The 22600-nt window shown below is 57.0% G+C and overlaps 2 protein-coding genes across 2 annotated transcripts; both read right to left on the reverse strand.

Annotated features, from left to right (window-relative positions):
• Positions 1–7638: 7638 nt before the first annotated feature.
• TNNI1 (troponin I1, slow skeletal type) lies at positions 7639–10300 on the reverse strand (the record flags this gene model as incomplete). Its single annotated transcript, XM_080632756.1, has 5 exons — positions 10265–10300; positions 9520–9651; positions 9343–9432; positions 8729–8905; positions 7639–7746 (listed from the first exon to the last, which is right to left on the reverse strand). The coding sequence occupies exons 2-5, from the start codon at positions 9643–9645 to the stop codon at positions 7639–7641; spliced, it is 501 nt and encodes a 166-aa protein (XP_080488882.1). The 5' UTR covers positions 9646–9651; positions 10265–10300.
• A 9282-nt stretch (positions 10301–19582) lies between these two features.
• On the reverse strand, positions 19583–20431 carry PHLDA3 (pleckstrin homology like domain family A member 3; the record flags this gene model as incomplete). Its single annotated transcript, XM_080632858.1, has 2 exons — positions 19583–19704; positions 20080–20431. 2 exons carry the CDS (start codon positions 20429–20431, stop codon positions 19583–19585), a joined length of 474 nt encoding a protein of 157 aa, XP_080488984.1.
• Between the last annotated feature and the right edge of the window lie 2169 nt (positions 20432–22600).

The following is a 22600-nucleotide window of genomic DNA, read 5'->3' on the forward strand; positions in this document are numbered from 1 at the left end:
CCAGGTCTCCCAGGGTTTCGGAGGCAACTCCCTGCGGAGAACCTGTTTTACCAGCCGCTCTCCACCAGTCAACAACTCCTCCAGCACCGGTGGAGGAGGTGAATTACCTTGGGCTGAGTGGGAGGAGGCTGGCTCCCAGGGATCCAAAACAGTCATTAAAACACCTCCATCTGGGTGCAGTCCGGCCCTTTCCAAAGAGCATGGGAGGCTGTCCTGCTCCTTTCAGCCTTCTCTGGACATCTTGGATGGAGCTGTCACAGCTTCTCCGTCGTGCCCGTGGGCTTTACTGCAGCAGAGAGCACTCATGAAGTGCCAGAGGAAGTGTCTGAAGCATGGGGAGGGATCCAGTTTTTGGGTGCTGAAGCCCTGTGCTAGAAGGGAGCTGCGCGCTCAGCCTCACCCCATGCCTGGACCAAATCCATCACCCCCCTGGGCTGGTCCCATGCTCACCAGGGCAATGCTGTCTTTCAAAGGGCAGGTGTGAAGGCAATGGGGGGACTGTCTTTGTTTTATCAGGGTGACAAAGGCACCCAGACACAGCAGAGCCAGGTCCAAGCCTGGTTTTCACGTGGGCCCAGCCCAGGGACCTGGTGCTCCCACTGTTGGTGTCAGCTCGGCAACCACGGTGGATGCCTCCAGAAGAAGTCATCCAGGACCCCTTGAATACTAATCCAGTCTCTGATCCCGGTGACATCCATCCATCCACCAGCCGAAAGCACTGGTTGTAAGGCTGGGCTTGCCGCTCTTGCCTCCAACCCACAGGGGTGTGCCAAGGCCATGAGCAATCAAAGGAACTATTATAATCAAAGGTTCCTGATTAAAATCCCATTTCTAAGAGATAGCCCTGTCAAGCAAACGTGTGCTCTGAGCAGGGCTTGGTCTCTGTTGCTCTTTCTTCTTGCTGTAACCCGTTACCTTTCACCTCAGCGAGTTGTGGCATAAGGAAAGTACTTCAATAACTTTGTGAGCGTCCTGCTAATTGCAGACAAGCCATACAGAGCAGTTCAGCACGAGCAAGTTACTATAGAGCAATAAACCTTTCTGGTTAATGCACAGGGGAGCACTTCACTTGCAAAACTCATTGCCAAAGGACATCACTGAAGCACAGGACTTAATGGGATTTTAAGAAGGATTAGAGTGAACCTAGTGAGAGAACACCCCCGGCTTGGATCCACATGGCAAAGGGGTCTAAATCCTTATTGTTTGTGATTCCTCTTATTCTTAAGATGAAGACATTCCACGTAGGCATTTAGAGGCTGGGGATTAGGCAGAGGATGATACTCACCCCTTACAGTCCCTTGGTCTTTATTTTCAGCTCAGAGACTTTTGAGCTCAACGTGGTTTCCTCTTCAATGAGGAGCCCTCAGTGGGTTTCTCCTCCATGGATTTGCCCAGTTTCCCTCAAACCCAGGAAAACTGTTAGTATAAAAAACATCCTTCAGCATCCCCCCCTTCCCTCCCCTTCCTTAATTGGGATGGGATCCTGCTGAGCACTTTGTCAGCACAAAACATTGTTCTCTCATGGCTGAGACTTTCTCTGCCACGGAGCATTCAGGTCATGTTTTCCCTGATGTTTCTCATGTTTTTTCATGTTCACCGTATTCTCAACCAGGCAACAGCCAGCCCAGAGCCTATATATGCTATATATATGTGTGTGTGTATATATATCTCTCTTCACCATCCTATATATGAAGCCACGCTGGATTTTTCCCTATGTACTCCTCCAAACATCCCCTGCTATTTTATCCCCGAACCCCAAGTCCCGCGAGATCTTTCTGAACATCTGCATCATCAGCCTTCATCTCTGCTATGTCAAATACACAAGAATTATCAGCAGTTTGTTATCTCACTATCATTTCCTATCTGCTAATTGATTATTTACCTCTGCTTGGACTTTCCCTCTTAACAATGGATGACCTAAAGGTCTTTCCTTCTGGAAATCCAGGAAAACTCTTATCTACAAGGTCGCCCTTATCTACAAGCTCATCCAACGAACAGCAGATGCTTAGTGAGACAGGACTTCCCTTTACAAAAGCTATTATGGCCACCCTGAGCTCATCCCCAAAGCCAGACCGAACTGAAGGTCCACAAAGGTGAAGGTGAAGTAAGGCAGAGGCATGAATCCATGCGCGAAAGGAACGTCCAAGGGAACAAGTCTGGCGTTTATCCAGATGTGCTGTACACAACAGGCTGTCGTATCTGCTGTCCCAGATCTATGACCAGGAGAGGAAAGTTATGTGCTCTTGGCGAAGGGAGTTGTGCAACAAGACTCGACTGTGTGCAGGCAAGGCTCTAGTGTAAAACCTCACTTCTCTCTGGGTACCTGCTTTGCCCAGGGATGGTTTTCCAGCTGCTTCACAGGATGGCTCTGCCAGAATAACTGCATCTGCCTGAGGAGCTCAGGAAGGCCAGAACTTCATAGAATCCCAGACTGCTTTGGGTTGGAAGGGACCTTAAAGCTCCTCCAGCTCCAACCCCTGCCACAGGCAGGGACCCCTTCCACTGGAGCAGCTTGCTCCAAGCCCCTGTGTCCAACCTGGCCTTGAACACTGCCAGGGATGGGGCAGCCACAGCTTCTCTGGGCACCCTGGGCCAGCGCCTCAGCACCCTCACAGGGAAGAGCTTCTGCCTAAGAGCTCAGCTCAGTCTCCCCTCTGGCAGGTTAAAGCTGCTGATCTGCATCATCTGATGCAGATCAGGAGAAGACACACATCAATACTCATTAAGGAGCTAGACCAGTATCAGCAAGGGTTTGCTGCGTTTTTTCCCTTGGGATCAGTGTCCTAACTCTCATCCTGATGCAGAGCCTGTTTCTTTAGCTATAGGGCAGTGGAGAGCTTCCAGTTTCCACAACTGTGCTCTCATTAGGGCACTCCTCAACCTCACCCCAGGGCCCAGCGGTGAACCCTCCACCTCCACTCTTTGGCCTGTGCTGGTCCCTCAGCATCAGCCACTGCACCACTGCTCCCTCGGCTCCATAGGCTCACACTGATGGTGGCGGAGTGGAGTAAGCAGCATCATCTGCCCAGGCTTCCCCACTGGGCTGTGCCATGAGGCTCCATGGCCTGGAAAAGGCTTTTTCACCCTTGCTCAGCTGCCATCCCATCGCTGCAGTAATGCAACAGCTCACAAAGGTCCCATCAGTGAACACTTTAATGCTGCCCTCTCCTCTACACACGGAGGTCTCCCTGCATCCCCACACAGATGCTTTGCAGGTGCCGGGATGGTCCAGGGCTCTCCTTCCCCAGCTGCAATCCCTTCAGCTTTGGGGAAGACGTGTGCGATGCCCTAGAAACTGATAGTACAGAGATACATCTGCTGTGAAAGTGGCTGAAATTGGTGCATGTTTGCTCAGAAACTGAACAAAACCCAACCGCAGGCTTTTCTGTAGGACAGGAACAACCCTCATTCAACCTGCTCTCATCATTGTACCCATCTAGCAAAGGGCTTTTCCTCATTAATAATTCAACCTTTTTAAAATGAAAAGAAATATTTCAGACAAATCTTGGTTCAGAAATGCCATCATCGTGCCTCACAGGTGCTATAGTGTCCTTCAGGTTGCCATTCTCCTCTGCAGATTGGTCTCCTTATTAGATGCCATTTGCCATGGTGCCCCCAGTCTAATAATGAAGAGCCATGGACATGCCCTAGAAGTGGTGCCTATGGAAACTTTCCAGGTCATGGATAGACTACGTGTGACACTGTCAGCAGTGGACTGCATCCCTCATAGGGCACGGAATTAGTTGCCGTTAATAGGAAATCCCCTCTGATGTGAGCAGGGAGGGAGAGAGCTCAGGTCACAGCAAGGGAGGATGGACAAGGCGGATGCACCAAGCACTGTGCCCCATCCCTGCCCCGTTCCTGCCGGGGGCTGCAGGACCTGGAAGGCTGCAGGAGGTGACAAGAGGGGTGAAGAAACCCCTTTCTTCCCATGTTGTACTGCAGGGGACACACGGGACGTGCAGTGATGACTCACAGGGTGATGGGTGGTTATGCTATAACCCTGCTGATGTGGTGCTGTCGCCTCCTGCTCAGACGCAGCGGGGGTTTGATCCTGCACCAGCAGCACTGCAGAGGCCATGGGGGGCAATGGGAGGTAATGTTTAACCTCTGCCACCAGGGCCTGCAGCCTGGCATTAACCCCGTGCAGGGCAGTGTCCTGCACTGCTCTGCAGAGCCCATGGGATAACTTTAGCCCTTTCCACTCCGGTTGACCATCACCACTAATCCTCCTCCCTTTCCTCCCTTTGCAGGTCCAGCCACCAGCTGAGCTGCAGATGTGCTCAGGGGAGTATCTGAGCACAGTTCAGATGTCTCTGGGCAGGACCAGTGAGCAAGGAGTTTGCAGAGCATCCCAGGAAAGGAAGGGACCATTTAACAACCAACTGGGAGGGATATTTTTGAAAGGTTGCATCAGACCAAGCCATTTGCATCTCCCTTGTTGCAGTTTTACCAGCAGAACCTTTCCAGTATAAAAATCACTGCGCTGACTGATGTTGGGAGTTTCTCTACTGTCCAATTGAATTCTGCAATTTCAAGCTTCCAGTGCCTCACCTTTTGCTTTGCTTTCTTTAGTTTTGCTTTGGAGGCTCTTGGCTGCAATGAAACAACCTGGAGCAGGGTAAGGACAGGGCTCTGCTCAGTTCAAGGACTGACTCATGCAGGTTTTCTGCAAATAAGTACCATTTCATTAACTCCAGCATCAGCTTCTCTCCTTAAGAAGAGCTCGGTGAGTCCCTTGTTTGGGATGAATTGTCAATAAAATGGATTGCTGTAAGGTTGCCTTCTAATTCAGAGAGAAGAAATCAAGATTATGGTCACCTAGGAGGGAAGCAACAGAGGGGCTGCAGGGGAAGCCAGGCACATCCTAGGATGAAAGGCTCAACCTGCCCCTCTTACCAAGTGGGGACCTGTGCTCACGGTTGTCCCAGAGCCACAGAAGCAGGTGCAGAGCAGAGGTGAAGGGGAAGACCTGGCTCCCAGTGCCCCAATCCAACCAGGAGAGCCACATCCTCAGAGCAGACAACTGCATTTCCCCTTGAGATCCAATGCCTGTAAAGAGATGGGGTTTTCCATGTTCATAATAAAACTGCAATCCATAAAACTTAGCTTTCCCATGACCAATCAGTGTGATTTTCCAGGACATGGTGACCGTGACCATCATACTTTGACAAAGCAGGAGAGCCTGCAGATGGAAGAGTTGCAGGGTTGGGTTCTTCTCTTGTCCTCCTCAGTGTAAAACACAAGGCAGCCATGCAAAGTCATCTATAGCCTGATGGGTGCATGTGGCCCCTGCTGAGCACACCCCGGCTGGTTCTTAGGTGGCTGCAGGGCCGTGCTGGTGAGCCCTGAGGTCCTGCTCTATAGCAGTTTCGGGTGCCTTAGTGCACAGGACCCGATGATGAGCTAGGCACGGGCATCGACCAGAACCTGGTCCCACAGCACCCATATTGCTGGGCATGGGCACAGACCGGAGCCTGGTCCCACAGCACCCATATTGCCTTTCATCTCACACCCATCCCTCTCCACCCCACAAATGCAGCCCTTTTTTTGCTTTAATTACAAAATTAGCATAATTACAAAATTAGCATAATTGCACTAAGCTCAGAGCAGCTCCTCTCGACCCGGATTTGGCTTTGCCATCGTCTGCTTCTGTTCCAGCTCTGAAGAAGGTTTTGTTTCCATGAAACCTCTCTTGCACTTTCCAGCTATACCAGTCGGTCAGGTAACAGTTATTGCCTCTCCCTATACATCTTTCTTCCTCTGCCAGGATTGCTGCTGAGTGTGTGAGTTCCCTCTGGGGAATAGCGTGCATGGTGAGATCCCAGGACGCTGCCTCAGCACGGCTCCTGCTCCGAGGGCTGAGATGGCAGCAGAACTCCTGGTGCTGGGGTAGGCTGGGCCATGGCAGCACCGTGGGACCCCACCACGCATCATCTCCAATGAGCAGAGTCACTTGGGTTGGCCAAGACAGAGACCTGCTGTGCCTGCGGGGAGCCCGTCCCGAGGTGCACAAGGTGAAGACAAGTGGTCAGCAAGTCCCCACACTGTGCTGGGATGTGGCTGCTCCCTCCAGTTGAGCTTGGAAAGGACAAAATGGGTGGAAAAGGCTCTGTCTGCAGTGCAACTGCTCCAGTCATGCGAGGAGTGGTCGTGGCCCCACTTAATAGGATGCCAATGGGGATAGAGGGTCAGGTGGAAAGACAAAGTCTGAGCATCTGTGCTTGCTAAGGGAGATAGTGTGTGTTTTCCAGCTGACAGCCCTCTAATCTGACCCTAATTTTGGGAAGAGTTTTCCTACCGAGTCTTAAAGGAGCTGCTGGATATTGTGGCAGCCCAGTGCTAATGACCACACAAGAAGTATTCCCATAAGTCACCCAAGACCTGGCACAGGGACATTGCAGGGGGCAGGGAAGGAGCAGGGTATCTTCCCCACCAGGCCGTGGACCAGCTCCTGCCCCTGGTCAACGCTTCCACAGTGACAAGTCCACGCGATGCTCTGCCTGGGAAACCATCCTTTAATACACATGCAGCCATGGGGGTACATCTCAGGCTGCACCAGAGGAGGATGGGGATTTGGGAGGACCAGAAGCCACCTCCAGGTCCTCTCTGCAGTGGTGGAAGGGGAGGGATGGCCAGTGCCCCCTTGGAGACAGCATGGCTCATGGGGGTGATAGCGGGGAACCGCTGTGCCGAGGCAGTGAGGGAGCGGGGCTGATGGCAGAGCTGAGAGGAAGAAGCTCGGATCTCCTTTCCACACAGTTGTTCATGCGTTGCAGCTCAGTGTAAGGGTGTAAAGAGCACAGGGGCAGCAGGGGAAAGGGTGGCAGCAGCAGGGGTGGGGAGGCTCTTCCTCCTGGTGCTCCTGTGGAAAAGAAACAGAGCAGAGCAGTGGGACCAAAGGAGGAGTTCTCAGGCCGCTGAAAGCAGCTGGAGTTGGTGCCAGTGATGGCCAGGCTGTGCAGGAGCAGTGTGGTACGAGCAGAAGATGCTGGAGGGCTGGAGAGGACAAGCTGGGAGAGGAGGAGAGCTGCTGGCAGTGCTCTGAGGGCTGGAGGACTTCGGAGCCAGGCTGAGAGAGCTGGGCTGGGGCAGCCTGGAGAAGAGAAGGCTCCTGAAGGGGAGACCTGAGAGCAGCTCCAGTGCCTAAAGGGGCTGCAGGAAACCTGGAGAGGGGCTTGGGACGAGGGCCTGTAGGGACAGGCCAAGGGGAATGGCTTTAACCTGCCAGAGGGGAGACTGAGATGAGCTCTTAGGCAGAAGCTCTTCCCTGTGAGGGTGCTGAGGCGCTGGCCCAGGGTGCCCAGAGAAGCTGTGGCTGCCCCATCCCTGGCAGTGTTCAAGGCCAGGTTGGACACAGGGGCTTGGAGCAAGCTGCTCCAGTGGAAGGGGTCCCTGCCTGTGGCAGGGGTTGGAGCTGGAGGAGCTTTAAGGTCCCTTCAACCCAAACCATTCCATGATTCTATGATTCTATGGCAGTCTCCCATCCCCAGCATGGGGTGGGAACGGGGCCTGTGATGTCTTTTCTGTAACGAGCGGTGATGGTTTCTGTGTGTGTTTGGTCACAGTCACAGGCCAGGGGTGCTGCAGGGAGCACGGGGAAGTGATATAGGGGGAGGAGAACCAGTACCCTACCTCTCACTGGCCTGTGGGGGACTTGGCAGCATCAAACATCTTCTTCCGCCCCTCCATCCCCGACATGGCCTCCACGTTCTTGCGCCAGTCACCCACTTCCACGGGGCGCTCCTGCAGGGACGGGGGTGGCAGTGGCCATGGATGGGGTGTCCAGCAGCCCCACACTGTCCCAGCCCACCGCACAGAGCCCTCGGCCCCAAGCAGCATAGGGAAGGTGGCTGCCCTGTTGCAAGCACCCTCTCCATCGGTCCCAGCTCTGCCACGTGTTCTCTGGGAACATGCCCAAGTGTCTGCTCTGCCAACCCACAAGCATCCACAGATTACAAACCGTGCCCCAAAATCATCTCACGACATCTAAACTAAGCTCAGATCTATTCACCGCCTGGCGCGGAGGGCTGTGAACACCGTTCTCTATGCAAAGGGCTGAGGTGTGCTACATGAGAACAGGAAAAGTCAGGAAAATCAGTTGAAAATGGAGATTTCATCTGATCCGCTGAGCTGGGACCAAACCTTTGCAGGGAGGCCCTAGGAAAGGGCTCTTGCCATTGGGTGCCTGCACACCCCAGGCAGGTTTGGGCATCGTTCTCTGTCTCTGCTAGAGACTTCCCTCTCTCGCATCTCTGCAAAGCTGGTGCGGAGTGGGCCACACATCTCAAGCCAAATGCGCTTGCTGGGCTGGCTCTGCCTTATCTAATCTGGGTTTGGGAATTTCCCAAGTGTTTTCTGGGCATGATTGCACCGAACAGGAGCTCTCCTGGCTCCCTACAAGACCAAAGACCAAACTCTCTGCAAGTGCAGCTTGAAAGACATGCCAAGGCGGCCCCAGCTGAAAGACCCCACATGCTCTGGGAGGGAAGAGTACCATGGACACAGCCCTAAATCTCACTTGATATCATCCACCAGGTACCTGGCGCAGTCAAACTGCTCCCATGTGGTCCTGCAATGTCCTGCCATGAGCTCATCTTCACAACGACTTCCCTGTGCTATTTCTGAGGTTACAAAGAGTGAACAACAACCCATGAAGGACCTTGGAGAAGGGCAAGAGCATCCCTAGGAGGTGCCTCCATCTCTGGCCTCTCAAAGAGTCACCCACCTTCTCCGTGTCCTCCTTCTTGACAGACTTCAGGTTGGCTCTCAGGTCCATGGACACCTTGTGCTTGGAGCCCAGCAGAGCCCTCAGCATGGCATCGGCAGAGACACGGACGCGCCGCAGCGGGGGTCTCTTGAACTTCCCTCGGAGATCGAGCACTTTGATTTTCAGGTCTTTAATCTGCACGTTGGAGAAAGGAGCAGGAGCCGGAGGTCACCGCGCCCCTGCCTCGTGTGAAGGAGCCCCCGCTGACATGGAGGGGTCGGAGCCTCTCCTGCGGCCATGAGGACCACCCTCAGCACGGCACTGTCCCCCTGAGCACAGAGCTGCCGTCATTGCCTGCTCCCAGCCTGCTCCCAGGGCAGACGTCCCATGACAAGAAGCCCTCAGACCCACGAGGGGTGACCAGGAGAGGAGGAGGTTGCCTGTGGACCCAGTGGACAGTGGGAATTCCCTGAGGAACCCTGGGCACAGCGATGTCTTGCAGAGCAAATACCAGCCCTCAGATAACCCTGGTGCACGTCCCACATCCAAGCTCAGCCAAGCCCATGACAGATTCCAAGCTACCATCTGGGTGGGAGTTAACACAGGAGCAAACTGCCCATCCTGCCTCCTACCTCCCGAGTGTTATGGTTGCATTTCGCTTCGATGTCATATCTCTCTTCATCCACGATTTCAACCTTCTCATGCAGCTCCCTGCACAGGTCCTGGGGGACAAGCGCAACAGGAGAGCAGTGAGCGATGCCCCTCCATGCCCCCAAGGACCTCGCTCCACCCTCGGACCTGAGAAATACCTGGAGCTGGCTCAAGGAAAGCCCACTGGTGCGCAGCGGTGTGATCCGCTCAGACAGGTACCTCTCCTTCTCTGCCTGCTTGTCCACAATCTCCTGATCCCACTCCTCCTTCGCTTTTGCCAGCATCAGACTCTACAAGCACAAGCAAATGGCACAAGTGTGAACAGACGGGCTCCTCTGTTCCCCCTGAGCATCCTCACGTATCGTCTGTAGGACGGGACAGGCCTGTCTGCCTCCAAACCCCATCCCTGCTGGAGCTGCCCTCCCCAGATCCCTGTGCTGCTGCAGCACACATCAAACAACCGCTGCACCTTTCGTGTGGTGGCCCCGAAGGTGCAGGCAGCGGCATGGCCGGAGGCACCATGGGGTGGTGGTCCCGATGGGTGCTGATGTCAGCACTTTCTCTGCATGGGTTTGCTCTGCTGGGGCACCAAATGGTTCTCCCAAGCCACAACCCGGGGAGCTCCCAAGCTGATGCTGCAGAGCTGCTGGTGCACAAACACGAGGTCTGAGGCTTTAGAGCTGAAGGCGTCAGAGTCTCTCCCCACCTCAGCAAAGGGGAGGTTTGTTTAGTGCATGGACCACAAAGCCCACATGAGTGAGGACTTTTGGGAAGACAAGAGGTGGGACTGGGAGCTGCTCCCCAAGGCCCATTCTTCGGCTGTCCCCCCGACCACACACCCAACCCCAGCTCCTTTTCCCCAGCAAGTTACACCCCAGGGAGTTTCCAAGCCTCAGGACTCACCTTCAACAAGAGCTTGCGTGAGGCTGTGATCTTGGATTTTCTCTAGGGGAAAGGGGAGGGGAGAAAGGAACAACAAACTTTGACAACAAGCTCACAGCAAACGCAGAGCAGCATCGGGATGGCTCCCGAAAGGAGAAGCACTTACCTCCCTGCAGGCAGGCGTGCGTTCAGGAAGGAGCAATAAGGAGCAAGAGAAGAGAACAGGGCATCAGTGGGTAAGAGTCAAAAAGAGGGGATAGAGAATCACAGAATCCCAGCCTAGTTTGTGTTGGAAGGGATCTTAAAGCTCATCCGGTTCCAAGCCCCTGCTCAGGGCCACTGCTCAGAAAGCCAAAATGCCATTCAAATGTGGCTGCTGTGCCCATGGTGCCAGCCTCAGCTCAGTCCCTGCAGTTCAGGCCACGACACCCTCATTCATGGGGCTGGGACTGGCACACAGGGTAGAACCATAGAATCATAGAATAGTCAGGGTTGGAAAGGACCTTAAGATCATCCAGTTCCAACCCCCCTGCCATGGCCAGGGACACCCCACACTAAACCATGGCACCCAAGGCTCTGTCCAACCTGGCCTTGAACACTGCCATGGATGGAGCATTCACAACTTCCCTGGGCAACCCATTCGAGTGCCTCACCGCCCTCACAGTAAAGAACTTCCTCCTTAGATCCCATCTAAACTTCCCCTGTTTAAGTTGGAGCCCATTACCCCTTGTCCTATCACTACAGTCCCTAGTGAAGAGTCCCTCCCCAGCATCCTTATAAGCCCCTTTCAGATACTTGGATCCTGCTCAGGTTTGCAGGGCTGGGGCATCTCCATGTCATTGCTCAGTGAAAGCTCTGCAGGGAGGTTTCTCCCTTCTGTTCATCCCAGGGAATAGGTTCTACCTGCATGATGTGCTGCTACAAAGAGCCTCACAGCAAAGCAGTTGGTGCCCACCCCGGATCCCTATGTTGGGATCTATAAAAGCTTGGAATTGGACATTGAAATCACTACTGAATTTGATTTAAAGATAAGTTTTTGCAATGGGAATACACAGAGGTCTTGAGCACGGGCTGGTCTCCCGGCTGAACCCTTCCAAACACGGGCACGCTCAGCCAGCACAAGCAGGCTGTGGCCAGGCCAGGATCTGATGGAATCCCAGGGGAAGCGGTGCTACTTACGGCTCTGGCATTGCGGAGTCGAGCTGTTCACCTGCAGGGAAAAGCAAAACGTACCAAAAAAGGGAAAGACGCTGAAACAAAGGAGCAAATCCTGAATCCACCCAAGCGCAGAGCACGGTGGCAGCGAGATCTCCTGAGGGCCGGTGCTGCCCCGCGCTGTCAGCGGAGGGAAGCGACTCCATCCCGCTGGGAAGCACCAAGACAACCACCGTGCTCTGGGGCAAGCTCATTGCAGGCAAGCTCCAACCTGCCTCCAGCCGGCCCTGCAGGACTTGGTCTCTGCTCCTTAGGGGTTTTCCCAAGCACGGAGCTGCTCCCACATGGACTCCATCACCCACCCCGGCTCAGGGCGAGGGGATGGAGGCGAGCGTGGATGGAAAGAGCAGGAGAAATGAGGGGTCCCTGCACCATGTGAGCTTGGAGCATCCCATCCTACAGCTCCCCATTGGCAACCACAAGGGTGCTGGAGCCAAAATCCATCTCAGGAGTGACAGAGCAAAGGGCAAAGCGTCACAGGGAAGCGGCTGAGCGGATCCCTTCGGCAGCCGTGGCGCTGGCAAAACACGCACGGGCTCATGGTTTAAATGTCCTGAGTAATCCTATGCCCTGGCAGCTGCTTCCAACTGCTCTGCTTCCCAGCATTCCCAACTGCACTGCTTCCCAGCACTGCACTCAGCATTCCCAACTGCACTGCTTCCCAGCACTGCACCCAGCATTCCCAACTGCCCTGCTTCCCAGCATTCCCAACTGCACTGCTTCTAGCTCTGCCTCCAGCATTCCCAACTGCACTGCTTCCCAGCACTGCCTCCAGCACTTCCTTCCCATGCCAAGAAGCCGAGGCACTGTGTAAGCCTAAGTGATAGAAAAGTGGGGGGGAAAAGCCCACCAATTCAGTCTTTTCCTCCTTCCAACCAGGAGAAACAAACTGATCCTGCATTTCAGACAGAAACAGCATTTTCCAGTGATGGATTTAGTCCTTTTCCTTGGATTTTTTTGCTTTAATCTCTTTGCATCCCACTCAGTTTGGAACCGCAAAAATTCCTGCTGAGGGGAAGAAAAAGGAACAGTTCTGGTTTCCAACAGCTGCTCCCAGACACATGGAGCCTTTGCCAAGCAAATCCCACTGCACATCCTGGCCCCATCCACTTGTCGCTGTCCTGTCCCCATGCCCCCCCATTGCCACAGCCTGAAGGAATGGAGTTTGTGTGGGAAGTGCCATAAGATCCCAGCAGAAATCATCTCCCCCAGAGCCTGCCCTGGATTTACATGGAAAATATCCCAAAAGCCACATCAGTCGGGTGCAGCCGGAGCCTGTCCGGAGGGGTCTGGGGGGACAACAGGAGCACACCCAGGGAAGGCGGCTCCTCTCGCCTGACCCTGGTGTGTTGAGTGGGTCAGGTCTCAGCTGCTCGCTCCAGTTTGTCCCTGCGGAGGCAGAGAAGCCTTTGGGCTCTCTGGGACTGGGCAAAGCCTCTCAGCGTCTCCAGCATTCCCTGTTGGAGCACAGCCCGGCATCCCTGGAAGGTGGGACCCACACCACCCCTCACTCCGGCGACCTCTACCAAGGTCAATTGATTTTTAGGGCCAAATAGCTCTAAATTGGTTTCCCAAGGGACAGCCAGGACCGTGAGACATCCCCAGCAGCCTTGCGCAGGGACTTTTGGGCTCCAGCTGGATCTCGAGCATCCACAGGAGACTTTATTCTCTGAAGGGGACAAGAGGACCTGGACGAGTTTATTCTGCACTATTTGTCCACCCCCAGCCATGAAAAGCTTGAAAATCTCATTAAACCATTAGACCATGGAAAACTTTACAAGAAACAGCACCATAAATCCAACCACCACCAATCCTGACGTCCTCCCGCACCTCAGGAGCCAGAGGCATTCCACGAGCACACTGCCTTGATCCTCACCTCCTAGAGAGACTCAGGCTGGGTTAAGTGGGCAAATGCTCCCCGAGCAGCTCCCACACTGGGGCTTTCAGCAGCCTTTTCCCATCGCGCCTCTCCCAGCCTCTCTCCAACAGCACAGAAAACATCTGAGCAACCTCAGAGGCATCCGCATGGACCCGCACTCGCGCCCGCGTCCCCACCGGCGCAGCCGGGGCTGGCAGAGCCTTACCTGGGTGCTGCGCAGAGGGAGGTGATGCCTGGCCCGGGGAGCGCCGCGCAGTGCCGGGGCGGGCGGTGGAAGGGGCAGTGTTGAACCGCAGCCGGGCTGCGAGTGGCCGGTAAAAATAGCCCCGAGCCCCCCGCGTGTGCTCGCGTTGGCTGCAGGCGCCGGCACGCCTCGAACGGGCTGCACACACCTGCACCCGCAGGAGCACGCCTGGCACACGCGTGTGCTGGGGCACGCGTGACCCCGGTGTGAGCTGGGGATCCTGGGCTTGTGAATCGCCCCGGTCTGGCTGCCCGATGCCTTACACGCGTGTTGGGTGTGAGCACACAGACATGACCATGATGCACCATACACATGTGCTCTTCATGGCACGTCTGCCTTGCTCCTCTCCCATGTACACCAGCATCAGAGTGGCTGGAAAAAGCCCTCTCTGTGCCAGGAGGCAAAACCATGAGCCCCAAACCCTGCTCTGAGCTTTCTTTGGAGAAAATCTCCTTGGTTTTATGCTTCTTTTATTTCTTGTCCTTTTTCCTTTCAGAAAATGGGGGGGGGGGTGAGCAGCCTGGGGTGGTGCTGACCCCATGCACTATGGAGCACACATGCTCTGCAGTGCTGCAATCACAGTGATATCCCCATGGAGTGATATCCCTGGACCCTCTGGAGCAGGGCAATGAACTGCCATGGGGGCATAGGTTGCATCCAGATGATCAGTTGGGACCAAGGATGGGGCAGACCCCACTTTGGGGGGGGCCAGGAGCATCCAGGCTCACCCAGCGCAGCACCACGCTTTGGGATGCTCAAGCAACTCCCACCCCTCACAAGCCGTGATGTTTTCCCCATGGAATTCCCAAAAAGCAGCACCAAAGCTGCTGTCTCGCCCCCCTGCACCCCACAAAGCCCCACTCCCCGTGTCCCTTCGCAGCCCACACCTGTTCCCGGGGATATTTTTAGGGGCAAGTTTAGGAGCAAACAATTCCCATCCCAGCAGGGACAATGCCCGGCATTTTAATCCAGGGGCTATTATGGTCACAGACACGCAGCTGCGTGTGCGGGGTCGCTGCCATGGAGGGGACCAGGCACTGTCCCTGTCCTGCAGAGCCACTTTCCCAGCTCCTTCCCTGTGCCTGGGCACCGCGATGGGAGCTGTGCCCTGGGATGCAGCAGCCCCCAGCCTGGAGCGAGGCAGGTGATGAACACAGTGGCTGTGACAGTCCCATCGTGTTAGACCCGCACCAGTCACATCCCAGCAAGCCCAGGAGACCCCCCCTGTGCCCACTCTCCTCAGGGCCCCCTCCAAGGACACTTCCCCAGCTCCCAGCGCAGTGGATCTGCTCCCAGCCCCAAGGAGGAGGCTTTATAACAGCCCCGTTAGACCTTTATAAGGCAACAGCCCCGCGGGGCCAGGCCTCCAGCATCTTTCCTCCCAGCTGCCTTGGGATTGTTTTCGGAGCACAGAGGAGCCAAATTTAGCCGGTGACAAAGGCGCTGCATTCCCCACAGCCGTGCCCCGGGGACCTGACCAGGGACCGGGCTGCTTCAGATGCCATTTGCTCCAGTCTCAGGTTTCTTCCTCTGCTGGGACCTGGAGTGAGGAGGAGGAAAGGGCAGGAGAGGGATCGGGCAGCAGGACCCCTGGATTCAGGGCTTCATCATCAGTTTCAGAGCACGGGTGCTGCCATGGGGGGCCAGCAGCAGGAGCCCAGGATCTCCCCATCCCTCCTCTCCAGCTGACGGGATGATGAGGATGTCTTGGGTCTCCATCCCCAGCTCAGAAACCACCATCAGCTGCCTCAAGATGAGGGCTGTTTCATTAGGTGCCATCCGAGGCTATAGGCACCCCCCCGGAGCTGCTGGCAGGCAGGAAGGGGGCAGGCTGGAAACCATGGGGCAGACCAGTGCTGAGGCCAAATCCAAAGCAAAGCAATATCCTCCCATCAATTCAAGTGGTTCCCCATGGGATGCCATGGAGGGGGTGATACCAATAGAGAAATGTATGGGGAGCACAGACCCACCCAGGACCAAGTCCCCAAGGACATCCCACTTGTCCCTATAGGTCCCAGTGGTCCTACAGATCACCTGTGTTCAGCCTTTTACAAGTGGGCAACCCAGCACGTGTTTAGATGGATATGAGCAGTTCCCCTCTCCCTCTGGACATGCTGAGTCCCTGGAAGATGTTGGTGCTTCCTCACTGTTGGGCATCAGCCCCACAAGCACAGCAGGGGCTGCCGTGGCTTTCCTCCAGCTTCAGGTCGAGCTGCACTGGAGCTGCAACGGTCCCTGGTGTTGGGCCTCCAACCTCAGAAGGTATCTGACACACGGGATCAGGTTGCTTGCTCCATATGAAGCCTATTTCCATGCAGAAGCAGGCTTGCAGCAATGCTGGAGGGATTCCTCTCCCTCCCCAAGGCCCTGGAGCCATCCCACCCATCCTGGGCTTGCCCTGGTCCTCCTCTCATCAACCCCAGTGACATTCCAAACCAGGACAATGGGAGACAAACCTTCCACTTCTGGGAATATTGAGGGAAAAGTTGGTTTTCCTTGAATGCTTTGGGGAGACTCAAAATGTTTGAGAAGGGGCCAAAGCTGAAGAGGGGCCTCTCAAAGCAAGGGGGCTCTTTATGAACCCCAGCATAAAGGGTTCCCTGCCTCATGCTGCTGGCAGGAAGTAAAGTCTTTATTAAATCAGGAGGAATTACCTACTTTGGGATAGTGGAAAGATATTATTCCAATGGAGCTGAGCACCCACGGAAGGATTCCAGCTCTCCATGGTTTTGCCAAGTGACACGTGAAACCTTCTCAACACTGATCTTGTCAACTCTGATAAAACAAGAGGAGGATATTCAGTCGCTGTCAATGGACTGACACGGTTGAACAGTGATGCCAGTTTAAATATCCTAAAACCCAGGCTGGTTTCCAGGCTAAGGCAAAATATTTCATGGAGAAAAAGAGACTATTCCAATAACTCCAAATTTCAGGCCTTTTTAGACACTTTTTCAGGGGGTTTAGGACATTTTCAGGGTATTTCCAGGCCCTCCCATCTGTCTCTGAGATACTCAACGCACCTCAGCATCCCTTTTGCTGCAGGGCTCGGCTGAGCCATCACCAGGGCATTGGGGCTGGAGAAGAGAAGCTGCGTGGAGACCTCAGAGCAGCTTCCAGTGTCTGAAGGGGGCTACAAGGATGCTGGAGAGGGGCTCTTCATCAGGGACTGTAGTGACAGGACAAGGGGTAATGGGTTCAGATTGAAACAGGAGAAGTTCAGGTTGGATCTAAGGCAGGAGCTCTTCCCTGTGAGGGTGCTGAGGCGCTGGCCCAGGGTGCCCAGAGAAGCTGTGGCTGCCCCATCCCTGGCAGTGTTCAAGGCCAGGTTGGACACAGGGGCTTGGAGCAAGCACCTCTGCACCCACATTCACCCCCATGGTGCGGCACAAAGGGTGCCAGTGGGCGGCACAGGGCAGCCCCAGCACCGGCAGTGGTGGGGAGGTGATGGATGGAGCCGGGGCACCGCTGTGCTGGCAGCAGCAGAGCCGGATTTACAGGCTCCTGCCTTTGCACTTGGGCAGCGCCGGGGAACCTTGCTCTGCTCTGGGGCTCAGCACCCAGCACAGGGGTACCCTGGAGCCAGTGTGCTGGGGAGGTGCTGCCGAACAACCCCTGCCATGCCTCAGCTTCCCCATCTCCAGGGGCATTAAAACGCTTCCCATGCATCCTCTCCCTTCTCTGGAAGCCCTCTGTGAGCTCCTTTGTATCTATGCAAAGAGTCAACTAAAAATACCTTCACCGTGCTGGGCCTCCTGCAATGCTCCCAGCACCCTTCTCCCCCCACACTTGCCTTCCCCACGTTGCTTTCCTGCCTGCAGGATGTTTTCCCTTGGGTAAAATCACCCCATTTGCTCAATTCCACCCATCAGCACTGGGCCTCATCCCGGTGCTGGGTGCTGGGGGATGAACCAAGCTCTGCCCCTGCTCTGGGGTGACCTTTTCCTCAGCATCAACTATTGAGTCCTGAGAGGTGAAGCCAAACTGCACCTCAGGTGCTCAGCGCCCACCCCTGGCCCCTGCTCCCAGGGTCAGGCTGTGAAGCCACCCGTCCATCCACCAGATCCGGGTGTCTGCACACAGGACATTCCCAATCCTGCAGGAACACGTGGTACAGGCAGGGGCTCTGTTGGTCTGCAGAGAGATGAGGAGATTAGGATGGGGGTGGAAAATCTTGGCTTTCCCTATGCCCAATCTGAACTGGGATTTGCCTTGTTCTTTCTGTCCTTCTTCCTCCATTACGCACACCCATCTCGACTGTTTTCTTCCCCAGTTCCTCGCTGGCACTTGGAAAACAGACAACCTCTATTCACAGTGAGTGGGAGAGTAGAAAGGTCGAAAACAAGGAATCAGAGCATCCAAAAGTAGCTCGAAATGCAGAAGAACTCAGAAAACCCCTTGCACTGCGTGCTCCCCACCCCTGGGTGTTTGCAGGGCTTTGAATGAGCATCACTGAATCCCCGGCTCTGGCACTGGGGATTTACAAGACCCCCCAGGACAGAGATGGGGGGGCCTTGGGAATGCTGTGTGAGCATCCCCCCATCCACCGATAAACCCACTCCCTCCTGAAATGCGTGTGGGGACCAGGCCTGGGGGCTGCTCCATACACAGCTCCATGCCCAGGGTGTTTCCTACGGGCAGGGCCCCAGGTTCCACCATCCCTGGAACCCACCGTGTTTCGGTCCCTCTGTACCTGCCGCAGCACCAGGATGTGCAGGGTTTAGATCCGGATTCATCTGCACCCCCCAGCTTGCACCCAGTCACAAGCAGGGCGATGCCTCAGCAAATGAAGCTCTGAAGCCCAGGTTTGGTATTCCTTGAGTGGAAAACCATCAAAATGCTCATTCCCAACTGCCCAGGAAGAGCCGGTGTGATCCTGACCCTGCACAGGGAGCTCTGGCCCCGCCACCGTCCCTCCCCACAGCCGCCCTGAGGTGCCCCCATGGGTCCCGGTGGGTCTGGCGGGGGGGTCTGGCGCTGGGGCCGGGCTGGGGCCGGGATGCTCCGCTCTGCGATTCCCACGCATCCCGGCAGGAGGATCCGCAGCGCCTCCGGCCGCGGCGCTGGGGCTCAGGCTCCGGCTTGTGCAGCGCCGGTGGCTCCAGGCGCTCGCGTCTGCGCTGCCTGTCGGGGCAGAGCCATCCCCATCCCTGCAGAGCCAGGCGGGCTGCTCCCGGGTCGCCTGCCCACAAACCACCGTGAGAATCCCCTGGGACACAGCCGCAGTGGGATGGGTGACCAGAGAGGCTCGGGTAGGGATGGGGGGCTTTGGAGCCCAGCTATGGGATGCTGGAAGCTTTAGGGGGATGCCAACGACCAGCGAGGCTCTGTGCAGGATTTGTGCTCTCCCATGCCCTGCAGGGTCCCACAGATCAAAGCAACACCAGGGTAAGCAGCAGAAGGTCCTGTTTGGGGACATTTTTGGTACAAGGAATCGGGGTCCCCATTGCCTTCCCCAGCGTCCTCCACCAGCCTGAGGACAGCTCAGGGTAGTACAGTGTCCAGCAGCATGGCCACATCACCGTGCCATCAGATACAGTGCCCAGAGGGGTCCCTGCTGCAGCAGCAGCTCTGCAGCCCCTTCTCAACGTGAGGGCTAAGGGGGATCCATGTCCCTGGCCACGTCCATCTGTCCCAGTGTCACTGGCATTTGGGCAGAGCTCACCATCACCCCGCTACCATCGGGCTCAACCTCATCCCTCCCCTGTCCTGCAGGAGAGGCCTGGGGGTCCCCATCAGGTCACCAAGGTCCTGGCCATGTCAGCTGAGGGCTGGAGGGGCCCCAGGCAGGGATGTCACCTCCTGCCATGTCCGGAGCCCATGATGGTGGCACCGACTGTGTCTTTCACCCCATCGTGCCAAGGGGATGTGGCTGGATGCCTGCAGCTGCACCAGCCCAGCTCCCGTGATGCTGCTGTCCTGCCCCAGGACAAGGGGATTCAGCACCCACACTGGTGTCCCCAGGGCCACCATCCCCATCCCCTGGCCACAGACAGCGGTGGCCTCACTTGCCCATACGGATCCCATTGTCCCCACTGCCTGCCGAGCTGAGGGCCATCTCCATCCTGCTCTTGGGATGCTGCATGTCCACGGGCTGTCCCACCGGGGCTGCGTCGAAGTGCACCACTGCGGAGAGATGGAGCTTGTCACCCACCTGGCCAGTGCTGGGACACGGATCCAGCCCCGAGGGAGGCTGGGGAGGGGAACCAGCCACAGTCCTCACCATCACCCCATGTGCAAGATGGCAAAGGGCCCCATGCCCCTTGAGGCCACCCCAGACAGAGGGGGAGTGTTAGAAAGTCCCTCTGCAGTGATGCGTGGAGGTGAAATCCAATGGGGGATGCAAAGGGCAGAGAGGGGGAACACAGGACCACCACCGAGCTGACCCATTCCCATCCATGGGACCCCCTCTGTGATTCCCATGGGGAATCACTGAACCACTCAGAGATGGGACCTCCGGTGGGTCCTGCCCCCCGCCCCATGGTGCAAGGGGTCCTGTACCTGCTCGGCAGCTGTGCCGGGCGCGGACGACCTGGATCGCCTGCTGGTTCTTGAAGCGGACGAGGCCCATGGTGATCGCGGCGTTCCAGCCCGGGTCCTCCTGCGCGCAGCGGAAGTCGATCTCGTGGCTGTCGTCCATCACCACGGTGAAGTAGATGTGCCGCTCCTTCCACTCCACGCACTCCACCGCCTTCATGCGGGCGAAGCTCAGCTCCTTGCGCCGCGAGCCCTTGGGCTCGAAGAGCTGCAGCCCCTTCTCCGTCAGCAAGCAGCGCTTCTTCTTCCAGAGCTGCAGCAGCCCCCCGCTGCGCTTCTCCAGCACCCCCTCCCTCAGCACCTTCTCGGGGGTCATAGCGGCTCCTCAGCCCCCGGGTCCCTCAGCGCCCAGGCATCACCCGCCCGTGGGTCTCCAACCACTCCACGTCAGAGCCGCGCGTCCCAGGACCCCACGAGGTGCCCGCGGGGCACTCGCCACCGGCACTCAGAGGGGGTGCGCGGCGGGGAGCCCCATTGCCGGCCCCAGCCCTGTTGCCGGGGCTCTGCTCCCAGCGCTGCGCAGTGTGTGGGATCCCGGCACCGCGCGCCCCAGGAGCTGTCGCTACTTGCCCGGCTGCTTCCCACTCGCATTCCTGCCGCCTCGCCTGGCCCCTCCTGCGGCGCAGGCACCCACAACGCCCAGGCGAAGCCCGGCCAGGCCCAGGCGGCCCCGCGGCACCGGGAGGAGCTTTCGGGGTGCCCCGAGGGCCTCGTGTGAACCGGCAGCAGGTGGGGATGGAGCTGCACTGCAGGGGCTGGGGCTGGGGCTGGGGCACTGCATGGCAGCCCGGGCGTGGGGTGCAGTGCAAGCTGTTGGGGTACAGTGCAAGCTGTTGGGGGTGCAGTGCAGGCTGTTGGGTGCAGTACCAGCTGTTGGGGGTGCAGTGCAGGCTGTTGGGGTGCAGTGCAAGCTGTTGGGGGTGCAGTTCAGGCTGCAATGGGGACAGCTCTCGGCACCCACCTAGCCCTGCACCCAAGGGTGCTGCCCCAGCCCTCAGCAGCAGATCTCCCACTCCCCGCATTCCCTGGGACAGGGATCTGAAGCCCTCAGCAGGGATCAGCATCTCTCGTGTGAGCTGCGCAGGGGGATGCAGCGCCCGGCGCGGTCCCGCCGGTGTCCGCCCTCCCCTGCAGCAAAACCCTGGCTCCTTTCCGGCCCATCTCGTTCCCGTTCCGGCCACCGCAGCTCCTCTGTTCTTGTGCCAGCGCCTGGCACCGAGGGTCACGGTGGGGACATCCGAGGCTGCCAAAGCGGATGAGGTTCACTGCCTGCTCTGGCGCTGGGGGCCCGTTGGCCCAGCCAACGGGAACAAATCACTGCATGGGGCTGGCAGCGCCCCTGGCTCCCGCATCACCCCCCGGGGGGTGCAGCCGCTCCTGCTCCAGCCCCTCCATCACCCCGGTCCCTGCAGCCGGCGTGGCCGGGGGAAACGTCTGCAGCGCCTTGAGCTGCGCCTCATTATCCCTCATTAAGAGGGCAGGGCAGCGCCTGCCGCAGCCAGAACTGGTTCGTGCTCCCCGGGGCCAACCTCACCGCGCTGGCGGAGATCCCGGTGTCCCAGGACACCCCGTTTCCTGACGTCAGGTGGCTCTGGCTCCCTCGCAGCCCTCTCCATCCCTGCAGCACAGCCCCGGGTGCCACCATGAGCACCCCAGGGAGCCCGGGAGAAGCGGAGCAGAGCAGAAGTGCGGGTTCCCCCCATGCTCCAAAGGAGCATCCGAGGCTGCTTTCCCACACCCGGGTAAAGCTCAGCTTCAGGGATGCTGAGGTGAGAAGTTTCAGGATTGGTGCTCCCAGAATTGCTCCAGCGAGCTGCAATGTCCATGGGCACTTTGGTTGCCCAACCAGACCAATCTCCTTCCCCTCCAGGAAAGCCAAGGGCTGCCAAATCCCCCCAAACCCAAATCCAGTTCCAGATCTGCTGCTCACTGCCTCTCTAGCCTCCTCCGGTGATCCTGCCCCTCAGCTCCGCTCTCATGAGACCCCACATGCAGCACTGGGTGCAGTTCTGGCACCCTCAGCATAAGGACATGGAGCTGTTGGAGCAAGTCCAGAAGAGGCCATGAGGATGCTCAGGGGCTGGAGCAGCTCCTGTATGAAGACAGGCTGAGAAAGTTGGGGCTGTTCAGCCTGGAGAAGAGAAGCTGCGTGGAGACCTCAGAGCAGCTTCCAGTGTCTGAAGGGGGCCTACAAGGATGCTGGGGAGGGACTCTTCATCAGGGATTGGAGTGATAGGACAAGGGGTGATGGGTTCAAACTGAAACAGGGGAAGTTCAGGTTGGATCTAAGACAGAAGCTCTTCCCTGTGAGGGTGCTGAGGCGCTGGCACAGGGTGCCCAGAGAAGCTGTGGCTGCCCCATCCCTGGCAGTGTTCAAGGCCAGGTTGGACACAGGGGCTTGGAGCAAGCTGCTCCAGTGGAAGGTGCCTGTGGCAGGGGTTGGAACTGGATGAGCTTTTGGGTCCTTTTCAACCCAAACCAGTCT

The sequence above is a fragment of the Psittacula echo genome (genome assembly GCF_963264785.1).
Source record: "Psittacula echo genome assembly, chromosome: 22".
NCBI classification, from domain to species: domain Eukaryota; kingdom Metazoa; phylum Chordata; class Aves; order Psittaciformes; family Psittacidae; genus Psittacula; species Psittacula echo.